Here is a 12020-nt window from a genome sequence, read left to right on the forward strand (position 1 = left end):
CAAAGTGGGGTTGGCATGGTGAGCTCACATGCACAGACAGGTCAATTATTACATGTACTTAGGAATAAAAATAGTCACTCGTCACGTCATCTCCACTGGCCCTGTGATCTTTCTAGAGAAAGATCCCACTTCTACATGCAATTTGAAAAGCAGGGACTAAGTGGACAGAGCACCTCATGGCTTCACTCAAGAATCTCAGAGCACAGTGCTACACATCAGTAATATAGAATAGGATTTAGGAATTTAGGAGTTCTGGGATTGGGATGACAAAACTCTCATGAAGTGAGTGAACCGGGACAATATGGAGGATATTGGGAAAGGATGGCAGGAGGCTAAAGGAAAACAAACACACAAATCCCTCAGGACTAAATCATTCCTTACAATCCATTTACCTTGGAAGATGCCAAGGAATACGACATCCAATTCTGTCTCCCCATCATTCTGCAACAGTTGATTTAAAGACGTTTTTGTATTTACTTGGAGTTCCTAAATGGCCTGGTCAGATTTGTTCCATTTATACCTTCATCCTCCCTTTTCGCTGACATCTGGCTTTTGTTGCTGTGGTAAATGGATCTCTTCATTGTCTCTACTTCTACTTCCCCCACTATAGATGTGTTCTTTTATTACATAATCATGATTTAAAAGGGCTGAGAGGAAGACACACCAGCCACACATCCAGACTATGGCTCTGCGATCTCACTTTCATTTCCCTAATGGCTTCCTTGTAATTAGATTTGCAAAAATAGCAAAAGGTCTCATTTTGAATGGCAACAGCTGTTGACATCAACATTATATTGAATAATTTACTGGTTTAATTTTAGCTGCAAAACAATAAAACCCTCCTGTGGATGATTACTTTAGCAGGCAAAGTTTTCCCTTTCTGTTGCTGACTCTTCTGCTCCAGTGGCACCAGTTGTTTCTTCATGAAATACTCTTAACCCAAGTGTGCCAAAACCTCGCAAGGGGAGAAATTGTAGTTTCCTTGAAGCTAGGTGTCCGTGTGACTATTTCAGTATCCTCAGTCTGTGTCCTTATGTGTAAACCAATGAGATGGTGTTAGCTCTTCTAAGCTGAATTTAAATTTGAATGGCAGAATATTACTTTACCTTTTGAGGATCTACCACTTCACAGAGTGACTTAAGCTGATCTCTTGACCTGCAGGAAATTGTAGCAGCATCTGCAAATTGATGTCCTCTTGGCAGAAAATGATGTTGTTGCTTGCTTAACTTCTTCAATATCCCCTAGCAACTAGCTCTTAATGTGGCAGAAAACATTCTTTATAGAATCTCATACTCTCCTGCCAGATATAAAGTACCCGAGATAATTCTCAAAAACAAGTGTATGTATTTGCACGTGTGTGTGTGTGTGTGTGTGTGTGTGTGCATGTGTGTGGGCATTCATAATGAAGAAGAGGATTTATGGACAGAAGGAGGATAGAGTATATTAAATTGTTCTCAAGTCTGAAATTAGTCATCTTCTGGAGGAAAGAAAAAGAAAAGCCCTTATTAAAATAGATTTGCTATCTTTTAAAAAATAGGTTCTGGGATTTGTTACATGAGTGGCATTATTTCTTTCAGTTCAGTGCTTTTCTTCTTTCTGTAATATGTCTTTGTTTTACAACTGTTTCAATATCAAAGGTAATATAATTATTATTCATTTTATAATGCATCCTTTTGGAAAAAAAGATAGAAAACTGGGTACCCATCTTTGAGTTGTCCTATAGTAGTCAAAGCAAGTTCTAGATTATAGGTTGACCTGTATTAAAATTACTTTCACAAAATGTATTTGTGATTTTACTAATATACATATCACTAAGTTCTCCCCCCACCTTTTTTTCTGTCGTTATTTTGCTTATATTTTGTTGAAGGAGTAATCCAAGGCAGTATCTATCAAAGAGAGCTATCCTCAACTTAAGCTGATTGTAAGAACAAAGAAACATAATCAGAAAACTTCTGTTAAAGATTGATTAAGCACACATCTCCAAGTATGACGGCTATCTTGTCTCTTATAAAATATCTTCAATACCAAGTAAAATTTAGAAGCATTTCTAGACTCCCTACAAGTACACCTCCTACCAGCTTCATAAAGGTGTCGATAGAATACTTTTAGGTAAATATTTAACAGAATATTTCAGAGAGTGTACATTTGATTACATAAATTGTTTTCTTAGAAAGTATTCCTCTTCAAATCAACATATTAATATAAAGATGAATTGAGTTTTACATGAACATGTTATATAGTTAGTAGATGGTGTCAGGGGTAAAGATAACATGTGTGATGGAGTCCTTGGCTGGCAAGGATGCTTACCCTTGGGTGCAGTTTGGATGGCATGGATGGCACTCTCGATCCTGATCAGCATACTTGAAAATGAAACTGTTTGCCCCCTGCAAGCCATCTGGACATTTTTCCACACAGTTCGGGCCATCCTTAAAATGGGAACACTTTGTGCAGTTATCAGGTCCCTGAATTGTGAAAAACAAAACACAATGGAGAAAGAAAAATGGGTGCGGTTTCCTCTGGTATTCATGTGGATTAGTCCTTGAGACTTCAGTGAGTAGTCAATCTTGCACTAGGGAACGGGAGAGCATTTTCAGAACTACAAGTGGGGATGTCACTATGGCAGCTTTTCAATGTAAAAACGAGATGTAAACTTTCCTTCGATTATACTATGACTATTTGAGCAATGGATTTTAAAATTTACTATGGTTGAATTATTAGGAATTAGTCAGGTTAGGCAAATAAAAATTAATTTCTACGTTACACTCCATCTTAAATCAGCTTGTGATAAAGTTAAAACTCACACGTCTATAGAGATTTTAGTAAATAACAGTACAGTACTGAGAGCACAATAAAGGCACACTCTGATAAGCAAATATCAAAAGTCCCATAATAGTGAAATAGATGCATGCAAAATTTATCCAATAGTATAGGTGATATAAATATGAGCAAAATAAATTTTAATGGCACTAATTCACTTCATATATTTATGTTGATAATATATAACCATTTTCTAATATGTAGTATGTTACTAAGCAATAATAGCATGCAAATATATTTAAATATCAAAAAGTAAAAATTTAAAACTCATATTAAACAAAATAATTTTACAAGAAAAAACTGGTTTCAATTTGGTGCTAGGGATAGTAAGCATGCAAAATGATAAGCCGTCTACCACCAAATCAAAGAAAATTGAGAATATTTTTATTAAAAATGCTATTTTCTGGGGCGCCTGAATGGTTCAATTGGTGAAGAGTCCTACTCTTGGTTTTGGCTCAGGTCATGATCTCCCAGATAGTAGGTTCAAGCCTTATGGCAGGTTCTGCACTGATGTGTGGAGCCTGCTTGGGATTCTCTCTCCCTCTCTCTCTCTCTCTCTCAAGATAAATAGATAACCATTTTCTTAAAATGCTATTGTCTTAAGAGATGCCAATATATTTACACATTTAACTATTTTGAATAGTGATATTACCTACTTAAAAAGTTGACTTTTGGCCTTCCCTTTTGAACATCATATTGTCTTAGGTTCCTCTTTTCTTTGACCTCTCTCTGGAACTTCTTCCCCTGACCCATCTCTCCCCAAAATCTGTCTGTCCACATTGTTCCAACAATTATGACAGTTCACATTAAACACAATTTAGATAAAGGAGATATAGTAAGTATAGAGGGAGATAATCAATTTTATTAGGCTTAGAATTAACATGGTGAATCTGGGGGCCAACAACAAGCAGACATTGTACAGAACTATGTATTAGGCAGGGAGTGTCCATTCACAGGAGTGTATTACATCCTTCTACAAATGTTAATCCAAAAGTGGCCAGACATAACAAGTTGGAGATATAAGACATCAGGAAACCATAAATATAACATTGTAAAATTTAAAGATTGAGGCTGCTAATGAAGAACAGTGGTGTAAAGAAGAAAAAATAATCAGGAAGAGGTTTCTGGAAATTCTGGGACTGGTGAGGTTCAATCAAGCACTATTTCGCTATTTTGATGTGAGATTTAGAACTAATAGAAAATTATCTTATGAAACCTAATCCCTATTCAACCTGAAGAGTTTGCTATTGGAAACTTCTTATTTCCTACCAAAAAAGAATATTTCACATGTCTCCAATTTTAACACCTGCTCATGGGTACTTAGGCACGTAATGCCATCTATTATACAAAATCATTTACTGTGCAAGTATGCTCAGTGGCATGACTTATTGTACAAGACAAGAGACAGGCTGATGTCTTCCTGCAGAACAGAAGAATAAAACTAACCATGAGTAAATTAGGCATGGTGAAAATTAGAAATTAGGAATTATTTTCCTATAAAATTCTTCTAATGTAAAATAATGTACAGGTAAAACCAGAAGACACAAAAATTATGAAACTAAAATGAAAATCATATTTAATGTTTAACTGTCCTTCTAACAGATTTTTTGTGTATTTCTTTGTTTTTTAAGCCCCTCTCACCTATTTGATTGTGTGATGATACAAAACCTAATGTTCTAAGCTGACATAACTAAAAAAATATCCTGACAAATCTCAAAAGAAATGAAATATACTAGTTCTCCAACTCATTTCCCTAAAAAAGATTTAAAGAAATACGCGTGTCTAATGCTTACTCTTCTATCATTATATTCCCAAAGCTTTTAAGAACCTAAGTTCAGTGAATGAGTTGATAAATGCAATGATAAAAAACAGAGGTGAAAGCAATATTGTTCCTTGTCTCTGATTTTAAGCTATCCTTAGATTCAATTATCTAGGCAGAAAACTAAAGAATAAGCTAAATCCTGATGGAAATATTATTTTTTTTCTCAGTAACAATTGATGATTTTCTCTGGTAACTACTGCTAAGAGACAATGCTAATATTCACCAGTATCCATTTCTCTTCCAGTCCTAGCCACATGGAAGACTGGAATTCCCCTCCCACCAGAGGTGAGGTATGTTTTCTTCTGGACCATGAAATTAAGTAGAAACGATTTATGAGACTGTCAGGGCTCAACTCTCCAGCCTTCTCTTTGCCTGCTGCCATGATGTGGGGATCCCATGCGAATGTGGAGATGCCATAATTCAAAGCATCCCAGAATGCTAGACCATCTCAGGGAGGAGAGCTGACTTGCAGTGCACTTTACATGAAAAATATTTAAACATTTTCCTATAAGATACTCTAATATGGGGGTTATTTGTTATGGCAGCACACCTTTATGAACTTGACTTTAACAACTACTTTAGCTTTTATCATTTTCTTCCCCTATCTCTTCTCTTGCATGCCACCTCTTTGGCTTATATTTTGATCTCCTACAACTCCTCTGATGTCCCTTACTTCTCTTTCTTCTCACATGCCCTTCCTTATCTTTCCTGACAGGACCAAACAAGGGTAGTAAAAGTGAGACAGACTGGATGAAATTGCTAAATAAATAATAAAACGCAAAAAACACATGCAGACACACAAGGCTATAAAAACAGGGGCTTGCTTTATTTCAAAGCTAGCCCTTTCAAGATTATCCTGGATTTCTGCCACATTTAAATAGTATAATACTATCCCATTTGACATGTAGCTGTTATATTCTCAGAAAACATATTATCCTTATTATATTACAGAATTTTTGCGGGGGTGGGGTGGGGAGTGAAATGAACAGAGTGTAAAATTTGGAGGCAGAACTTCAACAGTTGAGTCCCAGCTCCACATCTTATAGATTGTTGACTCTTTGGTATAACTTTCTAATTATTATAGATTAAGTTTCTTTATATTTTAAATGGAAAAAGTGATCATCATATGCTTCAAATGTAACAGTATTTGACAAATATAAATGTGTACCAATTATTATTATTAGGAAAATATGGACAGGTCAGGAAAGTGTGATTCCAACAGAATAAATGGTAAGGCCAGGTGTTGGAATTCCAACCTTCTTCATGACTTCTCTATCTCATCACAATGTCAGTCTCACGGAGAACCTCTTGGATATCTTAAATGATATATGCCTGTGACATGGCACACAAAACACTTCTGTCTATGGTTGTGATAATCAATATATAAACCCAGAAACAGGCAAAAACCTCATATAAACTGTAAAAGCTGAAAGCAAGCAACGTCCTAGTGAAAGGAGGATGGGTCATTGTTTGAGCTCAGTCCTACCAGTTTCTCCGACACCATAACCTGAATTGTATTCTTACCTGCTTAGCATTTCAAGTTTTACTGATCGAGTGATCAAACAGGTTTTCCTGATTCCATTCTCTAATTTTCTACAAATAAGTGATTCAGGTTTACTAAATCTTTTCTACTTTTGACTTAATGCCTTTCCTAAACTCTAGACATATTAATTGACATTGTTCACACTGGGTGGTAATTTTAAGTATATGGCTCAACAATGCTGTCAATATGAAAACAAAATGTGTTCATTAAAAACTTATTTTTTTGTTCTTTCTTAGTTATCAAATAATTTTGAAAATTGAAAAAAAAACATTAATTATCAGGGTTTTTTTAATGTGTAGTTGATAAACTGTCTCAATCTTTTGAGTAACAGAAGAATGAACAAATAAGCTGTGAAAACATACAAATTGAAATAAATTAATAGACTAGTTACTCAGCAGCAAAATTTTACACCATAGGAGACAGCAAGAGGAATAGAAAAAGCATGGGACTGGTTTTGCAGTCTCCTTGTTATTGTAATTACACATTTTTGAAGTCTCAGTCTCTCTGAAAGATACATTGTTTTTCATTATTTGACTTTTGGTACTTAAGTATGTTAGTGTTTAAAGAAGTCGTATATAGATAGCTTGACTTGCTTTAACAACCCATTTCAGAATTTTACTTCCCTATGTTTCATGTCATTCTTTACAGTATCCACATTTCTCTTTCTGTGGATTAATTGCCCTTTCCACTAATATCTTCAGTGGAGAAAGAAAATAGCTGTATATGCCCTTTGCATACTTACTTGGAGATCATTTACATATTGAATTGTCTTTTAGACTTTGGTTCTTGAGGCCAAATCACACCACTTCTTTTTCTCAGAGGTCTGATTTTCCAAGTTTAATCATCCTTATGGTAGTCCTCTGAACTGTCCAAGCTTTACACATCCTTCTTTAGATGAAGTTCCAGAACAGCTCATTGGGGCCTAATGGAAGTTTGGAGGGCTCAACGATATCTTTTTTCTAGCTTATTAAGTGCTGAATAAGCACTCTGGTAGAAAAATTAGTACTATTTAAATTCCACATAAATTCTTACGGAACAATGTTGAGGTCTCGGCTACACCCAAATGTTGGTTCCCAAATCATCTATTGAGAAATGACTCGATACACACACACACACACACACACACACACACACACACACACACCTGGAAATTTGTCTAAAGAAGGATGAATGTGACACTTTGGAATGACAAACTCATATTGGCCTCATTATTTTTTTTCTTTTTTTTTTTAATATATGAAATTTATTGTCAAATTGGTTTCCATACAACACCCAGTGCTCATCCCAAAAGGTGCCCTCCTCAATACCCATCACCCACCCTCTCCTCCCTCCCACCCCCCATCAACCCTCAGTTTGTTCTCAGTTTTTAACAGTCTCTTATGCTTTGGCTCTCTCCCATTCTAACCTCTTTTTTTTTTTCCTTCCCCTCCCCCATGGGTTCCTGTTAAGTTTCTCAGGATCCACATAAGAGTGAAACCATATGGTATCTGTCTTTCTCTGTATGGCTTATTTCACTTAGCATCACACTCTCCAGTTCCATCCACGTTGCTACAAAAGGCCATATTTCATTTTTTCTCATTGCCACGTAGTATTCCATTATGTATATAAACCACAATTTCTTTATCCATTCATCAGTTGATGGACATTTAGGCTCTTTCCATAATTTGGCTATTGTTGAGAGTGCTGCTATGAACATTGGGGTACAAGTGCCCCTATGCATCAGTACTCCTGTATCCCTTGGGTAAATTCCTAGCAGTGCTATTGTTATTAAGAAAAAGCCTGAATGATGGGAAACAAAGGGAGATCTAAAAAGGAACTACCATTTTCTCTATAAGGCTAACTTCAAACATTTAATGCCAGTGTGTCCATCAAGACTTTCCTAATCCCATAGCCCCTCCTTCCATTCTCATAGCTCAATATTTCTCTCTGCCATAGTATTTAACACACTGTTTTAGATTTTAGTTTATGTTTGCCTTCTCAGTCTGTCTTAATGTCCTTCACAAATCCATAATAGTTAAATAATTAAACACAAATATGAATGTCTTATAGTTTACCTCAAACACACCATGAATTTTTACATTTGCATTCCTTGTATGCCTCCTCCTTCCAGATGTTTCTTCTTCAAAGTAGAGCTCAAATATCACTTCTCTATGGGCTTCCTTGATGCCCTACTTTCCATCCCAAAGACAGATAAATTTCTCTCTATCATTTTTGTTCTTATAACAATTTACACATATTTATATTTTATCAATTATTTTGGTTCAATCTAATTACTTAGAGATCCATCTTTTTAACACTGTGAAATTTCAAGGGCATCTTCATATTCTCTTTTTAAATACATTATATGGGACATAAGTATTTAAGAAATTTAATTTGTAAATATTTTTCTCTACTACCAAACTGTAAGCCTCTTGAGGGCAGAATATCAAACATGATTCCCCTTAGTATGCTATAAACACCTGCTGAATGGATGGATAGACGATGAAGCAATGACATAATAAACATTCACACATGTAACTAAATAAGCCAACACAACCACAGGTGTCTTCAAGCTTACCGGTCCATGGCATGTGAGGATGCCGTCTTCCATCTTCTCGCACTGGGGGTCACACTCCACACAGATGGAGCCATTCTCAAACTCTCGAAATTCACTGTGAAAACATCAGCTGCATGAGGTGGTATAAGCAAACAAGCTGTCAACTTAACAAATGAAGTAACATCTGCTAAAAGTCCTATTGGCAGAGTAAATTCTAGAGTTTGTTTCTCAATGTGCCAGGAGCATCAGAATCATTTCCCTGTACATTAAGGAATAAGCTCTCCATTAGGAGAAAAGATAAACTGCAGCCAGATGGCTCTCCCTGCCCTCCACTGGGTTCAACGATAGACTCATTCAGGAAACATCTCTCTTGTGAGAGATATTCTAGCAGTCTTAAAAAAAAAAAAAAAGGAGAGAGAGAGAGAAGAAAAAAAAAAGTATGACTCTTCCGATGACACAGCAGAATTATTTTCACTCTTTTTTTAAAGTAAAGCTGTGCCTGTTTGTCTCTATATAAAATGTTACTCTTGGCTGAGCTTTATTTTTTAAACTCTGAAAGAACCATTGTATTTTTCTTGTTGCTAAGTTACATGATATTCCCCATTCCTGTCCTTCAAATCCCAAGACTCTTCAATTTATTTTTGGTGAAACTTCAAAAAATGCTTTGATTTCTTTTCTTCTTTTAAAATAGCTGCCTTGGAGAATTAGAAAAAATAGCTTTTTATGGCAGATTTTATATTCTTATATTATGGATCTAATATCACAACATCTTTTTTCAGTTTAAAATCTTTTTGAAGTAATTCTATAAAGTATAAAATTAAAAAAAATTAGTTCAATGGTAACATTCTAAAACTTTTTAATTAAAACCTAGGATGATGTTATCCCTTTCCAAACCTAACATTTTGTGGCCATTTCAATATTAAATGTTATCAATATGTAAGTTTTCCAATCAATACCTATTGTAAAGTTTTCATTTCAATAATTGGTTATCATTCATGTACATCATGTTTATACACCCCATTCCAACTAATGTGTGAGTGGATGAGGCACTGGGTAACGACAATGTCAGTTACAAGTCATTAACAAAACATGACTAAATATTTATAGCTTCTGTATTATTGTGTGTCTATGTATCATGAGCTATCATTCCATACTCAAAGCATTGCAAATATGGCATTTAAGGATTAATTGCATGATAAATTTAAATTTATTTTTCCTAAAGTGTTCACTTATTTTTACAGTGAACTATCCCATTTGGCTATTGTAAAGTGTTAATAAATGATAGAAGTCTAAAAGGTGGGCTATATTTTCTGTTGGTTAAATTAAAACTACACTTACTTCAAAGCAAAATATTGGGTTTTCAAAACACATGGCATAAATTGATGGTTTAGTTATATATCAGTGCACATATTTATCTACATGGATTTTCCATTTTTAGAATGTGATGTTGGTTTGCTATGGACTAAGCTTTTGATGCATTTTATTGAGTTTAAAATCTCAATTACATATAAACAGACTGTTTTTTTTTTGTTTTGTTTTTCATGTTTCATCATTAGTGATATAAAGCACTCAACAGAGGAAATCTTCATAATATAAAAGTCAAAATGACCTGGTATGAAGTGGTACCTCAATTGTGAAGAGAATCATTAGTATTATTTCTATAATGAAATTATAAAATTATAAATAATTAACATGAAAATATAACAAAACCTGCAATCGTCAGCAAATTCCTGTTTTTAAGAATAGAGTTTTGGGTTACTAAAGGGTTATGTTACCGAATGAAGGTCATAATTTTTGTGGTACTAAAACATAGGTCATTCTTTTCTTTCACTTCTTCAAAACCCTTCCCTACACACAGAGTTAAGGAGTAAGGTGAATATGTCATAAAAAGGCATGGAGACAACCCAGCTGCCTTTTATTCTGCAGATTAGACGTCTATTTGTATGGCTTTGGGCTCTCTTCCTTTGTGCTCTCAGAACGGATCATTCCTACAATTTTTACTATTTCTTCACTCTTCATTGTCACTGTCTCCATCATTGCTTTTTCTTCCCCGTTTCCTATTGATTATACTATGACTGCCAGAGATTCCCTTTCTCTTGAATCTGACCTAGCAAATCACTGTCTACTGAGCGTGAGTTTTGCAGACTATGCTTTTTGTCACTTGTTTTTGCTACTCTACATTTCTCACAGCCATGCTGTGTGTGCTGCCTTAGCCAATCCTGTGAGCCAGCACCAATGCTCTGCAGTCAAGTCCTTCCTAAACTTCACTGGTGTTCCTTCTAGGACTTAAATCCCTTAACATCTCTAGACTTAATTTTGTAAATATCTTCTGTAAAAGGGAAAAATCGTGTTTCAATGAGAGGTTGTGAATGTTAAATATGAAAAATGCCTACAAAGAGCTTAGATTGGCACCCTTTCTGATGTTTCCATGTTGTTCTTAACGTTTCAAAAACATTTAACCATGTTGCCAGATAAGAACAATTTTAAGATTGCATTGTAATGAGCTTTCTCTTTCATTTTAAATGCCTGTGCAGTCTAATTCTGAGTTGCTGAAATACAGTGGCTTCTATGACCTGGATTTGAATGCTAACAGCCAGGAATTAACTGGTTTTCTAGTCCCCTGCAAAAAGTCATCTTTTTAGGATTTCTTCTCATATGATAGTCAAAACTATCTTTATATAAAAATAGTTTCCCTGATTTTGGTAAATGTCACATTTGTATTTGTTTTCAGTAATTTTAAGATAACTATTCTACCTAGCCATCTAATTAGCTTGGATAAATTGACACAAAAAGGAAATGATTTGCACAATTAGGTTATTTATCCAAGATTTAAAACTAGGAAGTGATGAAGTTAGGATTTGAATTAATTCTTCCTCAAAGGCTGTTTTAACTAACTGCCAAGCAATGTCGGGAGAAATTAGCCAGTGCCACGAGATTGGAAGTGGGAACACCTATCATTGCATAGACTAGAATTACATCAGACTTTTACAAGGTACTTTCACTTATTATCTTTCAAGCTAATTCTTGTATATGATTTCCTAGAGCCCTATTACTATTGCAAAATACATGAAAAACGTTATAGCTTTTAATACGTTTGATTTAATGACTTGTAAAATGCTAAACTTTCAAAAACAGTCTGGTAATCAGTGTTGTTTTTTTAGAAAACAGGTTATTTTTCCTTAGCTGTCATTATTTTGCAGACATGAGACAGAGGATAGTATATGCATTTGCATATGTATCATTTTCATATATCTGACAAGTTGAAAATGGAAATGTTAAAGAAAAACAATAGCATCTGGAAA

General features: G+C 34.9%; 1 protein-coding gene across 4 annotated transcripts in view; it reads right to left on the minus strand.

The window, feature by feature from the left end:
* Positions 1 to 12020, minus strand: part of ERBB4 (erb-b2 receptor tyrosine kinase 4) — a 1144797-nt gene that overhangs the window by 262393 nt on the left and 870384 nt on the right. For all 4 annotated transcript variants that reach the window (XM_043577726.1, XM_043577724.1, XM_043577727.1 and 1 more), the window contains exons 14-15: positions 8740 to 8833; positions 2308 to 2462 (exon numbers count right to left, since the gene is read on the minus strand). In XM_043577726.1, the coding sequence (XP_043433661.1) occupies positions 2308 to 2462; positions 8740 to 8833 (249 nt within the window). The remainder of the gene's footprint in view (positions 1 to 2307; positions 2463 to 8739; positions 8834 to 12020) is intronic.

This window comes from Prionailurus bengalensis, chromosome C1, assembly GCF_016509475.1.
Source record: "Prionailurus bengalensis isolate Pbe53 chromosome C1, Fcat_Pben_1.1_paternal_pri, whole genome shotgun sequence".
NCBI classification, from domain to species: domain Eukaryota; kingdom Metazoa; phylum Chordata; class Mammalia; order Carnivora; family Felidae; genus Prionailurus; species Prionailurus bengalensis.